This window comes from Grus americana, chromosome 2 (genome assembly GCF_028858705.1).
Source record: "Grus americana isolate bGruAme1 chromosome 2, bGruAme1.mat, whole genome shotgun sequence".
NCBI classification, from domain to species: Eukaryota; Metazoa; Chordata; class Aves; order Gruiformes; family Gruidae; genus Grus; species Grus americana.
The window spans coordinates 104,194,225-104,221,777 of NC_072853.1; the positions used below are offsets into that span (position 1 = coordinate 104,194,225).

General features: G+C 39.6%; 1 protein-coding gene across 3 annotated transcripts in view; it reads right to left on the reverse strand.

Moving 5' to 3' along the window:
* Window positions 1-16,364, reverse strand: part of TGFBR1 (transforming growth factor beta receptor 1) — a 34,374-nt gene extending 18,010 nt beyond the window's left edge. The window contains exons 1-4 of one of the 3 annotated variants that reach the window (XR_008575646.1): window positions 16,202-16,342; window positions 8,783-9,034; window positions 8,156-8,398; window positions 3,719-3,949 (exon numbers count right to left, since the gene is read on the reverse strand). Coding sequence is in view for 2 of the 3 variants with exons in the window: in XM_054814390.1 (XP_054670365.1) it covers window positions 3,719-3,949; window positions 8,156-8,398; window positions 8,783-9,034; window positions 16,202-16,280 (805 nt within the window). In the remaining variant the exon portion in view is untranslated. Of the gene's footprint in view, window positions 1-3,718; window positions 3,950-8,155; window positions 8,399-8,782; window positions 9,035-16,201 lie in introns of all 3 variants that reach the window. The other 2 variants (XM_054814390.1, XM_054814392.1) reach the window with 2 other exon arrangements.
* Between the last annotated feature and the right edge of the window lie 11,189 nt (window positions 16,365-27,553).

Sequence of the window (27,553 nt, forward strand, 5' to 3'; positions counted from 1 at the left end):
TAAGGTGTGACTTGCTTGGTACCAGAGTTTTGAACTGCATACTTATGTTCCAAGTTGAATGTTTAAAAGAAGTTACAGAAACTGCCTAGTTGCATGTGTTCTCTAGTGTCACGTAGTAAAGTGTATCCCACTGTCTTTGAAACATTAGCCTTTTTTTGGCATGCAGATAGTGTAACAGAAAAAACAGAGGAAAAAAGCAGTGAAAAGATCAGATAGATACAGATAGGATCTATAACTAGCAAACTCTTATAAATGAGATATTCAGGGAGATGTCAGAAAACACTTTTGTCTGTGGCTGGAAGAGGACTGATAGTGAAACAGCTTGACTATCACATTGAGATAGTCATCTGATTAAATTGATGAAAAGCACTTGAGCTGTGTAGATTAGCAAGATCTTCTAGTCAAATTCCTTCTTTTCAGGCTTGAGCCAGAGCTTCAAAAAGAATAAATGGCTCAAGTGGTACTTTTCTCAAAGGGAAGGAATTCTACTCATTTCTCCACAGCACATTGCCTAACATCATTCTTGGGGACTTACTTATTATGTGAGGTAGTCTGAAAAAAAACTTTCACCTACAAAAGGTGCAGCTTTCAATTAAAGGGAAGGAATGGAGAGGCCAGAGTATTTTAGTGCATAAAGTTACCAGAAAGTGTGCAGTACAAGACTTCACTTTATTACATGACTACAGACAGTTATGATTACAGACAGCTAATCCAGAAAAATCTTTAGTACTGTAAACAGAGGTTGCTGCCACTGTTCTGCTATTAGAATAGTGCACATAAGTAGTCCCCAATATACTTTACAATTAAGTATCTAGGTTAGAAAAAGACACACCCCACACAAGAAAAAATATCAAACTATCTGTTTAGGTGGTTTAAAACAAGGCAACACATGGCTCAAAGCAATTTCCCCAACCTAGCAGTATTTGAAAGTTAGCATATATTCCTGGCTAAGTAAAGAGCTACCCAGAACACAAGACACACTAGCCAGACAGAACACAACTGCAGTTAGAGTTATGAATAACTTCTCAGCCCTCAAGCTGGCTTAATAGCAGCATCTATTTCCCAGTAAATTTTGGGATGAGAAAGCAGACAGATTGGACCAGCTCCTGTAGCCTTCTGAACACCATACAGCTTTGGGGAAGTAGAGGAGGAGAATGTGCTGTTAAGACCCATGGAATGTCTAAACAGTGTAGTAGAACAAGGAGTGAAGACAGTTCAGTCACGAGCTTTGTGACTCCACCACCTGAGCACCACTGACTTAGCTGATCTGTGTTTGTAAACACTTTCTAATCTATACATGCACACTTCTACCTGAAGGCAGGCCCCTCCCCAATTTTACAACTACAATGGCCAGACAGATGTTTCCCAGCAGTTGTGAAAAATATGCAGTTGCGTTAAGAGGAGAGAGACCTAATTAAGGCCTTTACTAGTAGCGAGAATTGCAGTATGACACTGGCCTACATTTACACCACAAACTACATGTCAGGAGATACAAGACCTCAGCATTCATGACAGATACGTGAGAACCTACTGAGAATTCTTCTCCATATATCACTGAAGCTTTCAGCAAGCACTGAATTGCAATTGCACAAGTAAATTCTTGTACTGCTATATATCTGCAGTCATCTTTGCAAGGTCTCAGACACAGTCAGATTCTTACAGACTAATGAATTTGTGTGTTCCAGCTAAGTTATAGTAACTCCTGAATGCATTCAACAGTCTGCTCTATGGAGAAATGGATGTAAATCCTTCACAGCTATTATTGCTGTGAACTAATACTTCATTTTGCACCTGGCACCTAGTAAGCATTTATCAGGTAGCACCAGCATCTACAATGAAAGACTGTTAATAGGTGTTTTTAAGCCATTGGTCTCAAAAGCCATATTGTGGCTCCCTTCAGAGTACCAGGATAGCACACCTGCTAAACTGGAAGAACTACCTCCTTAATGGTCCCTCTATGTTCTCCCATTTAATGGGATACAGGTGGCCTGAAGTATTCTAAACAAGATTTGAAGTATTAACCTCCTTCAATATTCAGGACTTTTGAATGCTTAACTCAGAGAATGGTGTGTACATATTTCCTCACTGAGAGGATGCAAGTTATACTGAGAATTATGCATTAGTGGGTTAAAAGAATAATCCAGCTTTCCACATCTGCTCAGACAGCAATACTGTTATAAAATAGTCAACAGCAGCAGCATTTTCAAAACATCCATTTTTTTTGTAAACCAATTGCCAACCAGTTCAAGAAAACAGAAGAGCCTTGCCCTAAAGTCTTAAAGCCTCAAGTAATAGCATGACCTACCAACTGAGATTTTTTCTTTGTATGTACAGCATATTAACAATAGAAACCATCACATTATATTACAATGAACCTAAAGATGATTAAGTCAAATGGAATTTCATCCTATTGCATCTGTAACCTGAGCTAGCAGTCAGGAAATTGTAGGAACCCACTCATTTAGGAAACCTTCCTCATACCTCCTCTGCACAGTAGTCAAGTGTATTTTTGGGACAAACTATCTACAGGTTTGGGGCAAAATGGAAGGCTGGTATGCTTAAGCACAGGTAGATTTTGTTAAGAGTTATAGCTAAGGTATTGCAATACATCCTTTACATTTTTAAGTGAGACAGTACCCAAGGCTTCTGCAGAGATAGATTTTCATTTATGTCTTTAAAGCAACTGATCTACTAATTTTAAACCCAGGCTCCAGATACTCCACTAGGTTCATCAGAACAAACTCAAGCTCTTGCAGGTGCTATTAACATCCAATACAACTTTAGACATGAAAGTAAGAGTTTCTAATGGTAAGCATAATAAGCTGCAGGAAGAAGTTGCCTGGTGTACTGTAGATCTGCAAGCTCTTGGAGGTTAACGAGTTGCACAAACATTGCTTAGGAAGAAGTTAGCTACAGCTAACCTATTCCTGGAGAAGGGATATGTTCTGCACAACCTCTTGGGTTCTGTTCCAATTATACAGATTTTTTATATCTATAAAAACTTGAAATTCATCTACTGATAATTCAAAAGAAATTAATCTACATGTATACTTCAACTACACTGAAACCATTCAGCAATTTCCCACAAAACCAAGAGCCCTTTAAGAACCCAGGATGTGTATGGATTGACTCCTCCCTAAGATGACAGTTTTCTGTTAATTCTTCACAAAAAAGTCAAAGGCCATTTGTGGTGAAACATGTAATTTCAGATTAAAATAACCAAATGAAACAGCATGACATTTTAGCTCCTCTTAATGTAAAAAATTTAAAACTTTTGTTGGTTTTGCCAAATTTTCATCTCTTCAGTTGGACTGCAGGAAAACCCAAGAAATTTTCATCTGACTGAAACCACAACAGATCAAGTTAAGAAATGGTTAAACTGTTCCTCTTAGTGGATACTTAAAGGCTTATCAGGAGAGCTTCAGGAGAGCAGTACAGTTTTTTAACACTAGGAACAAATCATTAATTTCCTTTTTCCACTTTCATCTTTAAGGGTGATATGTGAGAAGTTATTCATTTAGAACTCCAGTTAGAAAAGAATCTTCTACCTCCTACTTTATATTAGGACAACAGAATTAGACATGATGTCTTTTGGTCTAGTAACAAGATTTTTTGCTACTTTTAATTGATTCCTCACAATTTTATTTTCCCCTCCATTTACCATCTAATTCTGACCAGGTACACACAATCAGCAAAACGAATTCATAGTATCACTAACCTTTGTTGTCTGCAGCTATAAATCCAAGAATGTTTTCATGCCGTAGCATAACTGTTTGATAGATTTCTGCTTCACGAAACCATGAGCGTTCCTCTCTTGAAGAGAAGATCTTCACAGCAACTTCTTCTCCTCTCCACTTCCCTCGCCAGACTTCTCCAAAGCGACCTTTACCAATGCTTTCTTGAAGTACTATAGTTCTTGCAATTGTTCTTTGCACAAGTAAAGGTAAACCTAAAAAGAAGATTTAACATTAACCTTAAACATCACTCTAACAAAATAAGGACTTATCATAAATATTAAATATAAGATCTATATTCGATTGAGATATTTTTCTTAGGATGCACATAAACTCTCTTCAGATTTTAATAGTTGTGAACTGCTAAGAAGCATGTAGGTAAGATGCTGCCTTCAACCTTATAGGGCAGCAATACAAGTATTCAAAGATATTGTGTCACAAACTGCCTCTACAATTATTAAAGAGGGCAGAAACTTCCTTCCTTTCAGTTTAGAATTTTGACAACTGTAGATTCAAAGTTTTATTTTAATGGAAAAAAGAAGCAAACCATGAAGCAATCAGGATTGAGGGGTTTTTTGTGTGTGTTTGGTTGTGGGTAGGTTTGTGTAGGTTTTCTTTATTTTCAGAAAAGATCTGCCCATAACTCTCCTGGCAGAGCAGTTCAAGAGCACTTTTGCTACTGATTTATTTACTTGATTTAACTTTAGCTTAGAAATGGACCGAGTCATATCTAGTGATAAACCATGCTTATCATCAACACTGACTGCTGAATGTTCACAACTCATGCCCAAGTACACCAGTTGCCTGTTAGTACTCTCAAGCCACTGTAAAATAGAAAGACATTCTTGTAATGCAAGCAGCCTATTTTACAGGACATTCTTGTGCACCTCACTACAATTATACTTGAGAAAAATGCTTACATTCATGAAAGCTTTATAGCTTTGGAACATCTACATGCTTTCAATTCACAGTACCTCATAACATGCTTCAGTAAGTTTATACAACAAACAAGAAGCACTGGCATCCCTCAACCAGGGTGGTTTTTTTATTTTAAATATTTCTGCTGTAACTGCAAGGCTTGTCACAGAATTCTGCAGTGATATTACACTGCAGGATGAATGCATCAGGTTATCTGCTCACAATAAGTTCTTTTGTTATAGCATCATTTCACTTAAACACTTTACAAAATAATCTATTACTCCATAATCACTGTTCCAATAGCTGATATAAGAACATCTGTATTTCCTTATGATACAGAAAATAAATCCCAACTAATAGCTCAAATAACTAGCTCCTGTCCATCTCTAGACATTCTTTGCTAATAACAACACTAGAAGGATATCTGGTCTGGTCAGCAGCATTGCCATGCTTGTGTCTCATTCTGAGGAGTGCAAATTAAAACACTACAGTGTTCAGAGGAGTTCAAGTCTTCCAGAGCTACAGGAATGTTATGCATGATCTATTCTGACAACGTACCTACATGAAGAAAGAAGGGGGGGAAATGGACACCATACAGCTGATGTAATCATTGTCAGGTGCTGCAATAATTCCTACTGAGAAAGTTAAAATTTTTGCTGTAATAGCTATCCTCAGGTCAATTGTGCTGCATGCCCAAACCATAAAGGCTCATCTGTGAAGCCTAACTTGCATTCTTTATGGTCAGACTTCCAAAATGCAGGAGAGGCTAGACTAGAACAACCACAAGACCAAATTCAACCCTGAGAATGTAAAATTTTACTTTGTTGGTCAGAGAAAGCTTCTTCCTTAGCACTTACGTACTACTGCAAAATCCACTGACAAATGTTAAATATAAGCTGATTTTGTATACTTGAAATGAGTGATATGCCTAAAATTTCTTTTTCTACAGCTGTTTCAGAAAACTGTACATTTTCAGTTTCAGATGCACTGCTCTCAACTTGCTGTACCACTTATAGACATCTCTTCTTGTTTAAAAAATGTCCAAAGATATCAGCTAACATCTAAACAGATACTGAGCTCTAAACCTTCCAGACATTAATAACTTCTATTTCACATTACAAACCCCTAATCATCACATTAACATGTCACAGTACAATAAAACCCCTGCTAACTGTGATCTATCTACCTTGTTCCTATACTTGTTTTTACAATATTTATAAGATACAACTTGTTTCTGTTTTTTGCAACTGTGCTTTCTCTTACTACTGCTGCTGAACAAAACCAGCAGACTGGAATCCATATTTATCTTCCATCCACAAGAATTCCTTACAGACTTTCTGTTGCAACTGAGCAGTCTCCTCTTTTAGCTAGAGAGGAAACACAGCCCCTTATCGCCTGGCACTTCAGTTACTGCTTTACTGTAAGCCAGACTGCCTGAAAAGTAGCTGACTGGAGATAGGTACAACATTAACCTTTGACATACACATTGTGCACAACTGTATTTCAAGCTCTTGGAGTACAGCTTCTTTTAACTGTGCATTTAGAAAGATGACAGTCGGTTTGCTAGTCAGGAGGATGAGAAAATTCAAGCCCACGTTAAATTCAACAGCAGCTCGTAACATTTAGCACCTTGTAGATAGCCATTGTCATCCAATTTAACCCTGAAGCCTTCCATCATCATCTTCATACATCTTATCAAAGTATCCTCAAGCCTTCTGAGAGTTTAACAAAAGAGTTCTTTGTCTTTTCCATACCTTAACTGTACTCTGATTAGTTTGGACCAGTGACTGTCCAATGCATAAGAAGTTTGTACCTGTTTTGGATAATTAAGGAATTAAGTTCTAAAGCATTAAGTGTAGCCAATAAAAGCAGCTGCTAGAGCTTTGTCCCTGCTCATATTCTTGTTCATAAGTTTCTACCCAGAAGACTTCCTCTGAAAATTAATAAAAAGCCAACCCCATGAACTGTGAAAAATCTCATTCCCTTTAAGCTTCTATGAACCACAGACAAGTTTAAGGAGTTTTACATTCACTTCACCTGACTCAACTTTACATTGATTTTTGTGACCCTTTGGATTTCTAAATACTTTAAGTTACTGCTTAAAATCACGTACCAATAACAACCAAAGCTTCTCCCCCCGTTTTAGGCAATTCTTCCTATTTTCTTGCAACTAACTTACTTAGTCATATGTGACTACGAGAGTAACAGTTGGGCATCCCAAACTGTCTATACATTATGTAGTTGAGATTTAGAGATTTGCATCATGATCTGAAAAAAAAAAAAAAATCACTCTCAGCTCCAAGAGAAATCCTTCTCTTGGAAGCTGTGGCTTCAGCAGAAGGATCTATTTTAGATGTTTTATCAATTCTTTTTATCAAGCCTCTAGTTGTTGCAGGTCTTGTTCATCATGGAAGAGGGCAATACTAACAAAAGTCAAGACTGAATAATTAATAACAGCTTGCTATTCATCATTGCAGAAAGTGAATCCTACTTCCCTTTTAATCTGAATAGGAAGCTCATTTTTAGAGTTTTGATCACTTATCTGTTTTATATGCTTCTCTTTGAAGAATATCATAATACAAAACTGGTAGAATCCTTTTTATTTGACTGTGAGCTCTTTTGGTCCCTCAGTATTAATTTCAGAGCAGAGCAGACCAACACTTCTTTAACCATACCTCTTAGGTCTGGATTATTTTGTCTGTTCTGCACATTTCCATTGTGTTTCTTGCAGAACAGCATCCATTTCACACAGTTCAGTCTCTGACAAGGTTAAACACTATTTTAACTAGCAGATCTGACTTTTCTTCCTTTAGTGACCCTGTTCCCCACCCCCAGTTTATTCCATAAGTGTACAGTCTTTTCAAATTTAAGTGTGCTGTACCAAAGTCTGGATTAAAATACACATTTCAATGAGATTGAATTGCTGCAGGCATACTTCAGGACACAAGAAAATTAGCAGTTCAAGTGCTAGGGCGCCGTGAATTTATGCAGTCGTTGATTGACTAGTTTTGAGACAAAGCAATACCAGTCATTGAAATTTCTGTAGTATTGGCAGTGTATATATACAAGTATATACTTGAAGCACCTCCTATCCCACTGTCATAATAAAAGGGAAGTATGGAACACTAAATAAGGCTAATAGTTGTCTCAAAGAGCTGAAAAACATAGAATTCACTGCAGCTGAAGTTAACAGATCAGTCTTGCAGAAACATCCAATCTTCTCATGACTGAGTCTTACTAAGACAAGAAAACATTTACAGTAGCTGTTATATTCCCTGCATATCAGGCTGTACTCTCAGAATTATGAGGAACGGTAGCAGCAACTCAACACATTTCTTATATTTCACTTATTTCCATATATTGAATCTTCACTGATGTTGAATGCAAGTAACTTTCTAGTAATTTTTCTAGTTAACTATAAGTAGATTTGACAATATTATAAGAATTTGATGCCTTACAAGGCTCTTAACACAGAGTAATTACTACTAGAAGTGTGACATTACCTGACCCAGAGCCTGAAGTTGTCATATCATAAATTAAATCCTTTAAAGTAGTTCCCTCTGATATAAAGGGACGATCCAGTGAGGGATCTTCTTCACTTGGTACACGATGATGAATGACAGTACGATTATGACAGAGATACAGAATCAACATTAGTGAAATGCAGACAAAGCAGACAGGTCCAGCAATGACAGCAGCCAGTTCCACAGGTCCTAGATTAGAAGCTGGTTTTCCTGGAGTAGGGCCTGACAGTAAAAATAAAAGAAAGTGGTAAAACTATTTCTTTTTATGCAACTAAATTTATTGTTTATCAGTTATCTTCAAATGTTTTCAATTTATTTGTTAAAATTCTTGCACAGTAACTTTTTCAAGAATCAAAATAAGTATTACAAAGGACAAAAGCAGCTATGTGCTTACTCAGTTTCTGTTTAACTTGCATATAAAAGTCTTCAAAACTGGCCCTAACATCCCTATCCAGAAGATTAAATTTCTTGTTGCAAATCTCTTTAAATGTTATTTACAGAATCTAAGGTGTACTTTAGGCCTTCAAATTCACCTACAACTTCAAAATAAAAACTTCTACTCTTACAGAATTTTCTGTTAAAAAAATGAAATATACAAACCCTTACCTGGTGTTGGAATTGGAAGCTCTATTTTATTGCAGTGGTCTTTGTCACAGCAATGAGGCAAAGTAATGACTCCATCTCTGGAGGAGGGGGCACAAACAAATGGCCTGTCTCGGGGAATCAGATCAATTTCTGCTATGCACATACTATTGTGTATGACTTTGTCTGCAGTTCGTGTTACTGAGGTAAAACATAGCCCATCTGTCACACATGTAAAGTTGTCTTTTGTACATAGATGGCAGTAACACTGTAATGCTGTATGAGAAAAACATTATTGTCAGTATAGCTACACATTCTGAGTTGAGAAACTTAAATGACTGAAGAAATAAAAGTTCAAAACACTACAAGGCCTATAATCTTTTTGGTTACATAAACACAGAACTGTAACACTAAAGAAAAACACTACAAGGCTTTTTAGTGGAACAAAAAATTAGGAGATGAGCAGATGAAAAAGTCAGATTTAAAAGTTGAAGTAATCTTTTCTTATTAAAAGAGAAAGGCTGCAATCCTAGATGTTCCTCCAGCTAAAGAAGTTGCATTACAGTTCCTCATACTAAGATCCAGACTTTTTAATAACACTGTACCCTCTATAGCATGCAATTCTGCTATTTTCAAACCCAATACAAATAACGCCATTTCCCCCCCAGTAGCCACAGGTATTGGTCTAGTACGTAACAAATAGGATGCTGCTGGCTACCCAAGATTTATACTTTATACATTACTTTATGGCTTCAATTCTACACCAAGGAAAGGACACATAAAGGCTTAATCTTCATTTAAAAAAAAAAAGAATCCTGAACGAGCTGAGAACATACCCTTTCACACAAGCAGAATATGATTTAGACTTGTTATTTTTGAAGCCACAGGAAAACATTGCCCTATATTACTAAAATTCCTGGTTTACTAAAGCTATCAATTGCACTAGTAAGGAGGGGCCATGGGGCGGGAAGTGGGAATGACAGAGTAATTATGTCTAATACAATCAAGTTTCATTCTTTAAGTTGCACAAGTTCTTGGCAAAGGAAGTCTACTACTTTGGTCCTGTAAATGCAGGAACAGAGAAAGAAATTCAGAGCCAGACAAAAAACAGTGCAGTAGCAACAATAAAAATATCAATACAATCTTGACTCCACTTGTTCATTTGTGGAGAGCAAGAGCTAGCACAGAACTTGCATACATGCATGCAGAAAGATTAAGATACAAGAATTTAGACAAATTTTAAATCTTAACCATTCATGCCCAAAACACAAAAAGGCACTGAGCTATAAACAAGCCTCTTTCAAGGGTGCACACAAAATCTCACAGGTGTGAGAATTAATAGGTGGCAAAGCAAAAGATGCCCAAAATCTGAAATTTATTATTTCACTTAAAGAATTTAAGACAGCCACCTAAATTGCCTTGGATATCATGGATTTAAGTAAATGGCGATCTGATCTCAAAACCACATTCATCTCAAAGTCTGGATTTCAAGTTGTACCTCCTTCTCTGAAAAGATCTCCTTTCCCCAAGATTTTGAATCAAAAAAAGTTATTGCCAATCATCCTCTACTGTTACAAAAAAAAAAATATAATAAAGCTCTCAGGACCCGCTACAGAAAGATAGCCCATGTTTCAGAGAAAGTCACCAGCCCATAAACCAGTCAAAGAGAGAAAACACTTGTAAAGGGATTGCAAAATTATTTGTTTAGTATGAAGGTTATTGAAAAAATAATTAGAAGGTATATGAAATGAGAACTGGCACACAGAAAGGTAAAGCTTCCTAACCTCACCACTTTTTGAGGATGCAATCCCCACCTCCAGAGAAGTAAGGCAAGTCTTATTATTCAGAGTTTAACAATTATTTTCCTGTTGGTGTGTCTTTGGTCATTTACACTTGAAGATTTTTTTTTTAATCCATAAAAGCCATTAAGTTTCCTAAAATATTCACACATTGATATTTCTTTCAACTTTATTGACAAGCAGGCCTTTATCTCACTTCCTTCATCCATGACTTTTTTCTATTTAAATAATATTCTTGGCTCATTATAATCATGCATGCATCTGAATGCCTACAATAAGAGACATATTCAGTAAGATATATTTACATTGAGTCACTGTACAGAGACCAAGTTACTTGAAGTGAAAAATGAGGTTTGGGTTGACCCTGTTACACTTATTCATCTCCTTGATTTTGTGAAATTGTAGAGACAGACTGATAATGCTGTGACTAAATAAAGCATTTGGTGACTTATCTTATTCATTTTGCTCCCAGCTCTCTTTTGCTACAGAATTCCCAATGAGCACAACTTGACACAATTTATACTTTTGTTGCAGTTTGATGCCACTATCCTTAGTCTCCTGCCAAGACACAGTACATTGTCATACACAACTATGGTTTTTGCAGCACCAATAGATGACTTCTTCCTTCTGAAGCTACTGTCCCCCCTCCTTTAAAAGGAGAAAACAATGCCTCATCAGCTGAATAGCCAAAACTTCTAGGAATACAGGTTTTTGCTGCTCTCTAGTGGACACACTCTTAGACCCACATTGAAAATGCTTCGGCCCCCTTCCTACTCTCACCACTCATGCCTTCCCACTCAAGTGGGTAACAGTAGAATTTCGGTATTTTACTAACAGGAAAACTAATTCAGCAACAATCCATACCAGAAGGAGAGGAAGTGGAATTGGAATACCCTTGCCCATGTCTCACTCTCCAGTTATCTATCTGTAAAAGAACCAAGACTACAACTATATGAACACATTGTAGATGAGATTTAACATCAATGGGATGAGGAGATGTCAATGACCAACAGTAGTTAAATCACTTCATTCCTATAAGGAAGTGTTTCAGTTGTAACTGATCTCAAAGAAAAAATATCATACTGTTGTCCTCTTGGAGATACAAATTTTTGCTTTGTCTCCAAGTAGTCCATGTTCTTAGAGAAGCATTATAGTAATTTTAAGAACTCTGACAAACTAGTCAGGTCTAAGTTCACTTAAATGAATATATAAATTTCTAGAATGAGTTGGTAACAGTATACTAACCATGAGAGAATGACAACCCTGATGTAAACTAATCTTCCAGAGCCAGTAATATCTTTCAGGTATAACGCATTTTAACACATTTGGAAAACACCCTTTAAATCTACTACCACAAAAAGCTCCTTCAAAACTACTAAACTTGGGGCAGGGGGAGGGAGTTTTCATTCAAGTCTTAGCCTTTGATTTCCATGGCACAGATATATATATATCTTTTTAAAAAATATACCTAAGTATTACAACAGTGTTTGGAAGGAACCACCAGCATGAAGCTCCACTACCAACTAATGAAAGGTCATGTCTGTTTAAGTGATACAAGGCTTGGGAAATTAGTTACAGACAGCTAAATGAATGCACTGAAGGTTATATAGACAACCAGTGGCAATCAAGTACAGAAATTGGGTCACCATAGTAATTCAGTGCCTTCTCTATAGCATTTCTTCACTGTGCCACGACCATTCTACATAATCATTCCTGCTTTATGTGACTACCAGAACAGAACACAGTGAGACAATGCACTTATAAAAGCATGTGTGTGTACATTATGACACATCATAAGAATTAGCAGCAGCATACTTCTCATACCTCAATCTGATTTAATAATAGATTAACTTATTGCATTGAATACAATTACTTGGGTAATTTCCCAGACTCTCAGTTTGACAGTTTTGTATTCCCTTAAAAAAAGTCTCTCCTCCATGGGTGTTGCAGCCTGGAAAGCCCACAGTGAGGGTAAAGCAAGCTGGCAATCTAAGTGAGACACAAACTACACAGCTTGACAAGACTTAAAATATGCTGGTTCCCAAAAGCTCAGATATTAATACTATATACAAAACATGAACAGAGAATTAAGTACACCCTATCCACTTAACTTCTACAAGTCTGTACCATTAGGTACCTACCAAAATTGTCTTTTTTGTATCTGTTGTCTTTCTGAAGTAAGAAAGTTACACAAAGCCTTTACTTTTAGAATTGCAAAAAACCCTATGAATCACCATTTAGTATTCGCTAACATCCTGCAGAACTACTTCAACTAGTTTAGCATAAAACACCACCTTCAGCCAAAGAGTTTTTGGTTGGAAATCATATGTTGGAATACTGTCCTTCAACAGATGCTAACAAAGGGTATTACAGCAGTTAAACTTGTGAGGTGCTCTAAAAAATCCCAAACCCACATCTCATTATGACTAATTAACAATTTTATATTGTTAAAATTTTTATTTAAACATATATTTTACAAATTTTACAAGACAAATAGTGTCAGGCCCCCAACAGCAGATCCTTCTCTTGTGACTCTTCTCCCATGGAAAATACAATGACACTTTGAAACAAAAAATTCACTGGAAAATGGAACTTCAGCAGAAGAACAATCAGGAGCCTTGGTTCCACAAGATGCAGAGTTTTAAGGGATAAAGGAGTGAGGCTATGATATGCAAGAGATAGTAATACATTTTGGGGAGAGGAGCAAGAGGGCTGTAGTATTTACTGGTAGGTTCCCCCCCCCCCCAAATAAAATTTGCCAGAAGCAAAAAAGCATAATACGGAAAGGTGCTATCAATTTCCTATTCTCTTATTCAGACAATCCCCTCAAACAATACACCTGACTCATCTCTGAACTCTCCTAGCTCAAGATACAAAAATGTTTAGGTCTGTATCTGAGACATGGGTACATTTTTTTAACCATGATACTTTAGTGCCTTTGTGAGAATGACTTAGTGAAGGTCATAATTAAGTTTAACTGTTGTAAAGCTGAAGATCAAGTTTTCAGGACAACTTTCAAATACATTTCATCTGTTTTTGTTAAGCAAAACTTCCACTGAAAACAACAGGTTTTGGCAACTAAAGTGATGCATTTAAAAACTTTATTAAGACACTAACCTCAACTTGCAAGTAATGATAAAGCCTTCTGAAAAATCCCAGCTTCAAAAAACAATATTATATTCTCCACAGTGCATTTTTTTTGCTTCTTACCCATAAAGCTACTCACAGATACGTTCCTGCCTCTTACAGCAAGACAAACAATTTTTAACGTATCTTTTATAGAAGACTATACTTTAGAAAAAAAGAGAAAGTTAAAATTATAACCTAGGCTTTTAATTTTACAAATGAAAAAGATCATTATTCTTTGTTTTCATGTTAGTACTTTTAAATACATTTCAGCATACAAATCAGATTTCCATCTTTATTTGTGATTAGGAACAATTGCGTGAATGCAAGGGTTTCCAAGAGATGACTCCCCAGAATTTCAGGGACACTGAAGACTATGGCTCACACAGATTAAAAAAAGCTAAATTTCAGACTTTGTCTTACAAATGAGAGCTAGCTGCTGTGATTCATTACATGCCTGATCTCTATATAAACCATATCACAAGACAATTCATTCACACAATTACACTAGTATATTGCAAAACAGCAGCATCAGAAAATGCCTAACTTTTGTCAACCCATGATAAGAATACTAAGTAACAGTAGCCAAATCATACCTTACACCTCTTTGTCAATTTAGACAACAATGTTCAGACAAATTAACCCCTTAACCAGTACCAGGACATGTCTATAAGTTATGGATCAAGTACCCCGGATCCCCCTCTATTCCCTTGGATAGGGAGGACTTCTTTTTTTAAACAAAGGTAGCACACCACCACTTCCATCCTTAAGCTTTTGTATGGAAGCCTATTGCCTTGTTTTACCATAAAGCTCTTGGATCTTAATTTCATAACTGAGATTAAGTGAAAAGTGTTCATTGATCAGATGCATTAAAAGAAAAAAGAAAAGTTCAAAGCTCAAATTAAGGTAAAATTTCCTTCAACATCTAAATTGGATGTGTTACATAAGAAAGCTTTCAATTATTAAAGTCTGCTGTACCTTTTCAAGAACCACTATGGGTAACTCAAGCTTACTTCACTGTTTCCACTTCAAAAGATCCTTCATCTTCTTCAATAAGAATATGGGCAATTAACACAGCATTTTAGTACAGCAAGTTATGTTTTCTTTAACTAGTATTTTCTTTATAGCATGAGTACCATCTGAGATTGAATTATGAACAACATGGTAAAAATCCAGATCAAGGGCTGTCTTAAGCCGTAACTGAAGAATAAAGTCGTGGTGCTTCTCCACTTCCTCTTTAAAACCCAAAGCAATATGCAATCCACATACAGAAGAATTTAGGAAGTGGGCCAATTCTAAAATACAGATTTTGTGTATCTGTCATCATCACCTTACTTACTACAGATGAAACTGAAACCTAAACAAATTAGAATAGGGTGTCTTTAACATTTGTAGACCCCATTAGGGCACATGGGCCAAACTGTTAACCATAGAACAAAATAGGCTTTTTTTAAACAGAAAAAAACAGCATTCAGAAATGCAAGAAATAGATATTAAGAACTCCCATTTCATTCATTAGCTCTGCAACAGCACAGCTCCAATACCACATCTCTCTCAAGATAGCACAGAGGCTGGAGGAACAAAACCGTTTTACTGTACAACATTCACCAACGATTTTATTACCCCCCAGTTTGGTCTTCACAGAGCATACAGGCTGGCTGTTTGTAACTCAAAAATCGCCTACTAAACAACCACAATACTAGCTCTCAGAACAGACGCTGCCAGCACACTACAATGTGGCATGTAACGGACGTGGGAGTTAGGGAGTCTTTTACCTTCGCTATGTGGAACATTCAACACGTATCTACACCAGCCGACACCGCTTGTCTCTCCTCCCCCGTGGCACTGTTTGTAAGCGCCCTTCAGCGCGTCGAAGGGAGCCCGCGGGGCACGGCGGCTTTTCCCCGGGCCGGTGCCGAAGCTGGCGCACGCCGGGCGCGGGCAGGCACCCTCGCCGGGAGGGTAGCTCTCGCCTGCTGCTTTGCCCGCAGGGAGGGAGGATGGTGCTCCGCCACCGATAACCAAGTTGCCTTCGCGGGCCACGGCCACACATACACGCGTGGCCCATGGGAGCTGGGGCCGGCGTGCACCCGGGGCTGAGGATGCGGGAAAGTTACCCCGGACAGACACCACCTGGGGCGCTATTCTGAGGGGGCAAGGGGAGCCGCCACGGGTACCGCGTCCAGCCCTCACCACCACCCCCGGGGCTAGCGGCCGCCCCTCCTCGCCCAGCCGCACCACGTCTGCACCCCGCTGCGGCCCCTCCCGCGGAGTCGCCGCTGCGTTCGGCCAACAAAGGGACTAGCAGTCCCCGGGCTCCGCCAGGCTCGGACACGGCGGGGGGGGGGGGGGGGGGGGGAAGAGGAGGAGGGCGACTCCGCCCCAGCCGGCCCCTCCGCCATGTTGTTGAAAGGAACCGACGGGGATCCGCAGCCCCCCGCCGCTCTCCCTCCCCCGCCCCAGGCACCACCTCACCCGCTCCCCCCCCACCCCTTCCTCCAGACACGCGTGCACTCACCGGCTGCACCGGGGAAGAGCAGTGCGGCCACCACCAGACACAGCAGGGCCCAGGGCCGCCGACTGGCCGCTACCGCCATGGTCCGGTCCCGAAACCGTAGAGCCAGGGCGCGCGCGCGCACCCGCGCGCCAGGATTCCGCCTCGCGACCCCACTCCCCTCGCCCCTCCCCGCTCCCGCCCGAGACAGAAACAGAGACTCTCGCACCGCCTACACCTCCCCGGCTCGCTCCTGCCGCTAATGTAACTGACGCAGCGGCGCCGCCTGATTGGCCGCTCGCTCCCGCTCCGCCCCACCCCGCCCCCGGCATCTGCGGAGAGCCCCAACAACAACAGGAGTCTGGAGGGCGCAACTGGCGCGGCCGAGGGGCGGGGCGGGGCCAGGCCGGGCCGGACCGTGATGTGATGTGGTGTGATTGGCGGCTGGCTGTCGGCGCCTCGTCAGGGAGGGAGAGGGAGGGAGAGGGAGGGGGAGGTCCCCGGCAGCGCGGCTCGCTGAGGTATTGGGGTGGCTGGGGGCGCTGACCCTGCGTACGAAGCGTTGGGTGCTGCGGGTAGGCGCCGTAGCTTCCCTCCGAAACAGGCGAGCCGGCGCCCGGCGCGTCCGGGCGGTGGGAGAGCACCCAGGCGTGTGGCTGCAGGGCCGCGGTAGCAGCGACGCCGCTGGAGGGAGATGCGGGAGGAGTTAGACAGCCCTCAAGTTGTCTGGGGAGAGGAGGAAGAGCTACAGTAGCCGAGGAATTACTCCTCTTTGGAGACGGACTAGGAAAAGCGTGCAGAGCCCTTTCGTTTCTCACTGCGATGCTTCTCTCACGTGGGTTGTCGGATGGGTTGTAGATGTAACACAAACACGCTGACAGCTTATTCACTGGTAACATGCCAGCTGGCGTACGTATGAGACAGCTCAGCGTTCGTGCTGCTAGTCCTACAGCCTGCTTCGCATGTCGGGAGCAAAGGACTTGCCTTCCCGCAGCACGGAGAGCTATAGGGTAGAAGCCTGCAAGTTTTAGTACTGTGCGAGGAAAGAACAGTGCTAGCCCCGATGTGCAGCTCCTGTCTTATTTCAGACTATGCATTCGCTGCACATAACTGGAGGAGTTAATTGGGAATCAGAAGCGAACTTGTGCAGTCCAAATAGCTGAAGTTCTACTTAATCTTACAACCTGCGGCAACTAGGATCCATCCTGTGAAGCAAATTACCACAGCTGAGATTCTTACTTTTATCCACAGCTTTATTAGCTTTTGCATGGGTGGTAGGGGAGGAGGAAAGGCTCTCTTCTTCCCTTTTGGGATCAGGTAACCACTCTCTCAGCAGTTACCTGCTTGCTCTGGGAATCCGCCCTCCCCCCCCCCCCCAGTCCTGGCTCCGTTACCTGGCTGTTGTGTCTAGATCCTGAATCAGTTCGGAGTTCCTCAAGTTCAGCATATGCTTTTACATGACTTTTGTTGTTCGTTTTGCTTGCTGTGTGACCCTCCAAGTCACATAGGTCACAGCTGCTTTTCCACTTGTTACCTGCAGTCACTCTTGCAAACTTCATGTACTGTCTCTGCCGGATGGTGACTTCCCAGTTCATGGTGTTCGGGGCAGCAACCTCTACGGTCCTCAGTGCCACATTCACTTTCACGTCACACTGATCTCCTGTCTCCTTTTTACTTGCAGTTGTTCAGCTAACACAGCCTTTATAAAAAGTCTTGTTTTTCCTACAGTACAGTTCACCTGGATAAGAATCTTGATAATATAACAGTTCAAAGTGAGGTAAAGTTTTATTAATTCGTCCTCTTTCCCTTTCTCTCCAAGCAATGATCAGCATAGTATATAAACAGATCCTAGTTACATTTTCTCTTGCAAAATACTATTTTAATTACAGATGTCCTTTGTCACCAAACATCTGGATTTGATATAGATTCATGCCATAATGAACTACTGAAGTTGACAACACCAGGCAAACACATTCTTAATTATCCATATGTAGAAATACTTAAAGGGCTAATCCTCAAGTAATATACTAGCATCAAAAAGAAATACCGAAGCACTGTTAGAATTGCTCAAATCCCGAGGCACTGTTCAAATTACTTCAAATCCCAAGGCATCTTTTAAGTTCATATAGAGCACCGAAACTATAAGTTAAGAAAATTATATGCTTGGGAAAAAAAAATCCACTATTAATTTCCCCATCACAGATCTAGATTTAAGGATGAGCCACAGACAATATCTCTGAAGGAAGGCAGGAAACAAGCAGCAGAGCAGGGTGAAGGATTTTCAATTCAAGGGCTTCCAACTCAGTCCTGTGGGGGGCATTCTGAATTAGCATCCTAAGCAATGTTTGGCTGTCAGCCGCAGAAAGAATAAAATAAGTCAGTAACTTGCAGGTAACAGCTCACTAAGATGGTTTCAGGTCACTTTCAAGTAGTAAATACTTTTGCTAGGCCTCATCCTTCTTTCATAAGGTGCACAAGATAAAGACCACTACTAAAGAAATACCTACAATTATGTCATCCCCTGTCCCGATCCCTGGGTACTTATCTGTATTCTTGTGTACCACATCAGATTCAGAAGCCAAAGTAAACTTGGGGCAGAAGCAGCAACTGCAAAGCTACTGAAACGGATTCTGGAAGTGGTCCAGAATCACCCCTTCTATTCCGTGTTTCCAGATTCTTGGAACTGCAGCTTCTGGTCTTGATTAAGGTGGGGTCTAAGAACTTTTGATTATGATACAGACTCTTGATGTTAAAAGGGCTCTGGTAGACGATTGGATCTTGTTCTTGTTGGAAGGTCACTGACCATGAAGGTCAGTGCTTGCATCTTCCCCCATTGTTACTGTAAGATTAATTCCTCTGTTTTTCCGTCCTCTTTCTCCCATTATTACTTCTGCAGTCAATTCTCCTCTTCCAATATTTCAGTGTTCCTGTTCCTTTATATAAGCTTCATAACTGCTTCTAGTGCAAGCAGGGGGTTTGCTGGTCTGGCTAGGGCTCTGTATCTTTAGGAGGGTTATGTGAGAGGTACTTAGATTTACTTGTTGAGTTGTACAATGGTTCATGTTACATATTCTGTTTGATAATTAATAAAATCTGTCTCTTTTTTGCTATACAATATGAAGCAGTTAGATAAAAAATACAAAGTACAAATGATAGCCTGAGACGATTTAAATCATCCATTTCTCCCTGTGTGTGCAAACAATTGAATGCCAATCCAAAGAAAATGAAATCTTATTTATGACTGCACCTAGTTACATTCATCCTTAAATCTGCTAGTTAGGCAAATGAGGCCAAATCAGACCATGACACAGTCAGCAAACAGTTTCCAAGATAACACCTTTCTGTAAAATGACATTTTGTTTAGGAAGAAAATAGCTCTTCTGCGATTTCAGATTTTTCAAAATTACAATAACTGCTTGGCCTTTTCTGCCAAAATAACATGAAAAAACAATTTCACTGTACAAGTTTGCCAAGTTCAATAGAAAGCAACTCTTCACCATTGTATGTTTATGACATTTTAACTGGATGTATTAAACACTGTTCTTCAGCATTTCATGTGAGGGAATCCATCAAACCACATCTTATGTACTTTAAACCATCTCAGTGTTTACTGAGAATGGAAGTAATGTAGTCAGTGGAAATATATTTAGAAGAATAGGCAAAAAAACCATTTTGCCTAGCCTTGTTTATGTCAGAAATTAATGAATTTCCACCATTCCAATTATAGAAAGATGCAAGAAATTTCATCTTTTTTTTAAATGCAAGATAGAATACAAAGCAAACAACATAGAAAATCCAAATTACCTGGCTTTATAAGATCTGTTTAGAATGTTTATAAGATCTGTTTAGAATGGTTGAACCTATTTTAAAAATCCTTGCTTTTTAGATTGAGTAAAGCAAGTTATTATACAGGGAATATCTACAATTTAAACACGGGTTAATTTCTTGCTTCTTTACTAGAATATGACATTCATACACATATGCAGTGCCCACAGAGAGAGAGGATGAAATCATTAACCTTTACTTAGTGCTAGTTTTATTTCTTGCAATAATTATTGTCAGTTTTTGAACGTTTCTTATACTTTCTTTCTGGAAGATGGAAAGCAAAATATTTGCGACTGCATGAAAGGTTCAAACAGAACTCTGTAATGCAAAACCCTCCCCAGACTAAGAAACTACATAGAGCATTAAAATATAACCAGTTTTGAAGAGGAACAAGTGGTGACATAGAGAATTATACAGAATGAATTGTTCTATAGATTAGTCTTTGACTAAAGATCAAGGATATGAATGTTCTTGTGTTGTAAGCTGATTTACTTAACAGGCACTAATAAATACAAATTTTTTAGCTTTTAAAGTAAAAACGTATGGAAGTGTGGTAGGAAATATTATTAATGGTGACACTAAAAGCTTCATTAGTCTTTCACTGTAAGAGGTACCGTATCAGGGTAATAAAGAATTCTAATGAATCTTTTAGCAAGAAAATACACACAGTTAGTGCTAGAGCAAGAGGAAATAAAGGTGTTGTATAACTTCATTTGCAGTTTTTACAGTTTTCTCTCCATGGTAATTAGCTAAATTTTACATGCTTTTTTAAGAACTATGTTCACCAAGGAACTCAGCAGGAGGAAAAATACTGAATTAGTAACATTTACCAAAAGAACAGAATAAGTATTTTCAAAAACACCCCACACCAAAACAACAAACACCCACCTCCCACACCCCCAGTCCTCGATTTTCCCAAGCAGTTTTACTCAAACTAGGACAGAAAGGATCAAAGTGCTTATTAGTGTACAATTTCTATAAGCACACAAATCAGAAAGTTTAGCAAAGATCTGTGATCTTGCTAAATGAGAGACAAGCAAAAGAAAACACTTTTTTGAAGTCACTGCTTTTTAAAATACTCAGAATTACTCATTTTATAACCTTTATAAACATTGCCTGATTTGCCTCGTCAGTGCCTCTAAAACTAAGTACAGTGAGAACTTAGTTAGTTATTCAAAACCCAGTTAATCATCCCCATTAACAGAAGGCCAGTTAAAGATTACGACATATGAAACCTTTTTTACTTTTAATTCACTGTCAGTGAAACACACCAGATCCGTATCTTGGAGTTACGAATTGGGCAGCCTGGCAGTACACCGCATCAGTATGCAGCTGCTTGATCCCTCCTGCTAATACTCTCCTTATTACACAGCTAATAGGTTTGTGGATACATTATAGTGTTGTAAGTTCTTACTCTGCAGTTAAGCAGATCTTAATGATGACAGTCCTGCACTGCTGTTGTTAAACTGCTTGAACTTAGTGTTTTATTCCAGCTTGTAGAATCCATCAGCTGCCGAGCTTGTTTCCTACACATATGATATCCAACTTCATTTGAAATCAGGTATGAATGTATTCAAAGACAGCGGTGTTGATTGTAAGTCTCATTAAAGAGAGGTCTAATTCATGCTGAAAGCAGGGAAGAAGTATGTAGTCCAAGACATTGCTAAACACAGGAGTGGCTAAGATGACTGGTTAGCTTAGGGAGGGGTTGCCAGAAGCCAAGAGGCTGACATCAGTGAGGTCTGGTAATGACTTTAGACTGTATGTCATTACCTATTTGAAGGCTTTATATTGCTATAGCAACCCTGAAATTGCATGAGTATCTCACCTATGTCTACAGTGAAGGATAGATGTATTAAAGTAGCTTGCCTCTAATTAAGAAAGGATACTTTTTTTCTATGCAAGTACAGCTTTTACGTGCTTGAATGCTACTCCTCATACCAAGTTGATGGTGCAAGTAATAATTTACATCATTCTGCTTTTCAGGAAAGGTCAGTTTCCTCCTACAATGAAACCAGTTTTGAGGTTGGATCCCATTCATGCTTGAGTGGGAAAGGAGCAGCATATGTAACTCACCAAAAGTTAATGTCTCTCTAGCAACCTCTCACAAGGTTTTCCTATTGTAGACCTCTGTGTACCACCCATTAGCAGGTAGGCATCCTGTGGGTTTGGCAAACGACTTCTTCCATGGAATTAGGGGTCATTAAAGACAAGAAATTACTTAGAGCAGGAAGTGGGTATTGTGATAAGCTGCTAAGACCCTGAAGCATTAGATTTGGGGATCTAGACTCCAGTTTGGATTAAATATCAGTTATCCTTAAAAAAGAAATCTATTTTTTAATAAAACTTTCACTCTGTTATTAAAATAACATTTTGTTCAGTTAAGTGTATACCCACAATTAAAAAAAAAAGGGAAGAAAAAAACACAACTTCAGTAATTACAAGTTCTTGATACTGATTTATTAATCCTGCAAACTGGGAATGAGAGAAGCGAGAGTTTCTTCTATAGCATGCTGTAGGAATTGCCTGTTTCACTGCAGCTTTTTTAGACTTGCTCTGTATTCCCCATCTACTCCCATTATTCAGTGCTTGTGACTGTATGTTACCTGAAGTGATAACATCAAACTTTCCATCACAGTTCAGGTTCTGCCTGGTTGTTTCAAAGTCCTGTTTCTGTAGTCTCTCTTAGCAGTGATTTCTGTAAGTTTTCGCTTGTTTGTTTGCAAACAATAGCTATAGCTTATTCTAAAGGTGCTGTACTTTGGGCAGTCCAAGAAAATTATATGGAGATTTTCTATAGGGGGTTCTAAAAAGATGTTTTTTCCTTTAAATCAAGTAATGGAGTTTGTACCTATTCAGGAATAAAAATTTAAAAAGAGAAAAATAGACTAAACATCTATTTGAATAAGATGACAATTTATTCAGTGAAAAGAAACATGGTGGAAATCAGTTGTAGAACTTTGTTCTTTACTAGTTCTTGAGCAGTTAAGTTCCTAACTTTTCTCCAAGAACATATAATTTTGAGAATTTAAGAATGCAGCAAGAATGCTGGTACTAAAATACAGCTAGCCAAAAGCATAAGGCTTAAAGAACACAGTAAGAATGAAAAAGTAGTGAGAGACTATGGAGATGGTAGAGGTTTTCAAATCTCAAATTCTTTTAGGAAAGGCTAGGGATGTACAAAACTGTTTCATATATTGAAAAATTATTTCATCTGCACCATAAAACACTTGCAAGGATGTATTTTTAAATCATGGCTTTAGTAAACAAGATTTTGAAGCAGGATTTTTTTTTTTTTTTTTTTTTTTGAGACAGTAATAACTGCAATATCCTCACACAAGAAACCGAATGTTCTTATTACTGAGTCTGGAATGTTTTGTTGGTAGAGAGTGACTATTCCTTTTCTTGCTTTCTGTTTATCTTCAGGCATTTTTCCAGGTTGGTCTTCATTTTCTAAGTGGGGTTGTTAACCACCAATTATTGAGGTCCTAATAACTGTATACAGTTATTACAGACTAAGTGAATATCCTGTGTCTTTGGATATGGAAATATTCTTGTTTATGTATGTATCTGGTACAAAAGACTAATGATTACATTATAATGTGCATTCTTGTGAATGTCTGGTGACATATTGTTATTACCAAACATATCTTTCTAAGAAAATGTGTGAATTGTTTTTTATCTTTGATGGTTAATAAATTATTGAACTGTTTTGTCTTTCCTCCTGATGTAACTTCAGTTCTGACAGGAACATTGTCTCAAATATTACTACATTTGCAACAGTACTGCTTTCAAAAGCTTAACTGTCCTGCTTCCAAACAGTATGAAATATTAACTAAGATGGTTTGGAAGATTGCCAATTGCTGAGATAAAGTGAGAAAAAATGAGAAGTTGCCATCAGGAATGACCTTCTATCGATACACAGTTTAAATTTTTTAATAATTTTTTTTTTAACCAGACTTAAGATTCTGACTTCCAAGATCTAAAAAAAGAAACCATTCCTATCATGTCCTTCATATCTATTTTCCCTGCCAGTGACAACCTCAATTGGCAAGTGATACCTGTGAATATTGAAATATTAAGATCAATTCAAGCAATTAGAGCCATTGCTCAATAGAGGTAACCAAACAAAAGGGAAACCATTGTAACTTAGAAAATAATTAGTTGTAAGATAAGAAGCTCTGGAACAATGTCATTTTAAACAGCTCAGCCTTGGAAGAACAGATGCGCAAAGATAAGAAAGTTACAAGGTGATCACAAAACCAGCCTTGAGGGATAAGGTGTACGTGATACCAGGACTGAGTCTGAAGACCCCGGACGACCACCCGGAGGTGCCAACAAACATGCTCGAAAGACATTAGCGTATGCTAATGAGTTCCCGGAAAATCCATGAATGTGATAAGCACTACTCGGAAATATACTGAATATGTATATTAACATAGTATAAATACTTGCTAGTTTTGTCTTTTGGTGTGCAGGTTAGGTGGAGTTATCCCCCGTGCACCCAGCACTGCAATAAAGAATGCCTGCTTTCTAAAACTTCAAAATAAGTCTGAGTGAATTATTTTGCCGCTTTCCGATAACACAAGTACCTCAGGTAATGCTCTCACCAAGTCTGTGAAAGTAGGTGGGTCTTACAGCACATAATTAAAGCAATAAGCTCAAGTCAGGGAGAAAAAGATCTTTTTGATGTGAGGTCCTCGTAGATGACTGCTGGTATCCATTTCCTGTTGATTAATAATTTTTTTGCTAGTATTTAATCTCATGGGAGTATTGTCTAAAAACTTTTCAGAATTTCCTAGTACATGAAAATAACGGTTGACTCACACCTCTAATTTTGTCTACTAATAAAGCTTCAAATTTCTCCTGAAGTCATGAGTCATTTCTGTTTTCATTTTAAAAATTCAGCACTGCAACAGAACAGCACAGTCACAGACCTAGCAAGCATTATACAGGTTTCCTGGCACACAGTTATTTGCTTGCCTACATCTGGTAAAATATTTCTAATATATTTGACAGTGAAAGGCCTTTTCATGTATCTTTTAAATTAGGAGCCAAGAAATGTGGCATTCTAGTCTTACCCTGCATTGCTTGTTTCTGCCAATATTTATGAGCAGTTTGCAGATTCCCTTTGGTGATCAACAGAAGTTGTGTTGTGCCATGTTGAGCTGGGCTGTGAGCAGAACCCTGAGCACTGAGGTCTGGGTGCTGGCGATCCAACTAGCAAAGCCAAATCAACGTACTCAGCAATCCTTGCTGTAACCACGTCTTTTTGCTAATAGAATAGATTGCAGAATCTGGGCACCACTGAAAAGAGTCTGGCCACATCCTCTAGACATCCACCCTTTATATATTTATAAGCATTGATAAGATCCCCTCTCAGTCTTCTCTTCTCCAGGCTAAACAGACCCAGCTCTCTCAGCCTTTCCTCCTACGAGAGGTGCTCCAGTCCCCTAATCATCCTCATAGCTATCCGCTGGACTGTCTCCAGTAGTTCCCTGTCTTTCTTGAACCGTGGAGCCCAACACTGGACACAGAACTCCAGATGTGGCCTCCCCAGGGCGGACTAGAGGGGGAGGATAACCTCCCTCGACCTGCTGGCCACACTCTTCTCAATGTACCCCAGGATACCATTGGCCTTCTTGGCCATGAGGGCACACTGTTGGCTTATGCTCAGCTTGTTGTCCACCAGGACTTCCAGGTCCTTCTCCACAGAGCTGCTTCTCAGCAGGTCAACCCCTAACCTGTACTGGTGCTTGGGGTTGCTCTTCCCTAGGTGCAGGACCCTACGCTTGCCCTTGTTGAAGTTCATTAGGTTTCTCTCCGCCCAACTCTCCAGCCTGTCCAGGTCTCACTGAATGGCAGTGCGGCCTTCTGGTGTGTTGGCCACTCCTCCCAGTTTTGTATCATCAGCAAACTTGCTGAGGGTACACTCTGTTTCCTCGTCCAGGTCGTTGATGAATATATTGAATAAGACCAGACCAAGCACTGACCCTTGGGGCATATCAATAACTACAGGCCTCCAACTAGACTCTGTGCCGTTTATCACAACCCTCTGGGCTCTGCCATTCAGTCAGTTGTCTACCTGCCTCACTGATGACTCATCCAATCCACACTTCCTGAGCTTGCTAATGAGGATGTTATGGGAGACAGGGTCAAAAGCCTTGCTGAAGTTGAGGTAGACAACATCCACTGCTCTCCCTCCATCCACCCAGCCAGTCACACCATCATAGAAGGCTGTCAGATTGGTCAGGCATGATTTCCCCTTGGTGAATCCACGTTGATCACTCCTGATAACCTTCTTTTCCTCCACATGTGTAGAGATGACCCCCAGAATGAGCTGTTCCATCACCTTTCCAGGTGAGGCTGACTGGCCTGTAGTTTCCTGGGTCCTCCTTCTTGCCCTTTTTGAAGACTGGAGTGACATTGGCTTTCCTCCAGTCCTCAGGCACTTCTCCTGTTCTCCATGACCTTTCAAAGATGATGGAGAGTGGCATAACAATAACATCTGTCAGCTCCCTGAGCACTCGTGGGTGCATCCCATCGGGGCCCATGGATGTGTGGGTGTTGAGTTTTCCTAAATGATCTCTAACCTGATCCTCCTCAACCAAGGGAAAGTCTTCCTTTCTCCAGACTTTCTCTCTTACCTCCAGGGTCTGGGATTCCTGAGGGCCAGCCTTAGCAGTACTGAAGCAAAGAAGGCATTCAGTAACTCCACCTTCTCTGTACCCTCCATCACCATGGCACCCATCTCATTCAGCAGCGGGCCCACATTTTCGCTAGTTTTCCTTTTGCTGCTGATGCACTTGAAGAAGCCCTTCTTGTTGTCCTTGACATCCCCTGAAAGATTTAATTCCAAGTGAGCCCTAGCCTTCCTCGTTGCATTCCTACATACTCTGACTACATTCCTATATTCCTCCCAAGTGGCCAGTCCCTTTTTCCACATTCTGTAAAAAGATGTAAAAAACAACAATAAAAAAAATCCCATGCTAATACATCACACAGTTTCTCTGCACATTTGTGAGGAACCCAAATCTGCTGAATTTGACCTCAGTATAGGACTGGTGTCTTAGCTTACTAACTCTGAAAAGAAAGGCAAATGATGTGAGCAGAAAATGGTAAAGACTTTCAAAAATTATATGTCCTGAAGTGGAAAATACCTCTGTCACATCAATGTTAATGGGCAAATGTGTCTTACTCTTTCAGTGGTGTCTGCTGCTGTGGATTGCTAACCTTTAGCATCTCCATCCAGTAATGTACATCTATTGATATGCTGCTTTTCACTGGATGGCCTTTAGTTTGACAATATTTTTTTGGTAAGATGATACCTGTACCTGAAGATAACACCCCTAGCAGATTTGTGCCACTAACTCCCCATCCCTTTTTGGTACTCAGAACAAAGTAGCTGTCCTTTCTGGGGACCATCTTGCTTCTGTGGCATGTTACAACCCACTGGCAAGAGCAGATAATCGTATTTGACTTTGGAAGCTGAGAATTCATTTCTGGTCTCTGAAACAGGACTAGTTTTTTCAGATTATGAAACAATGAATA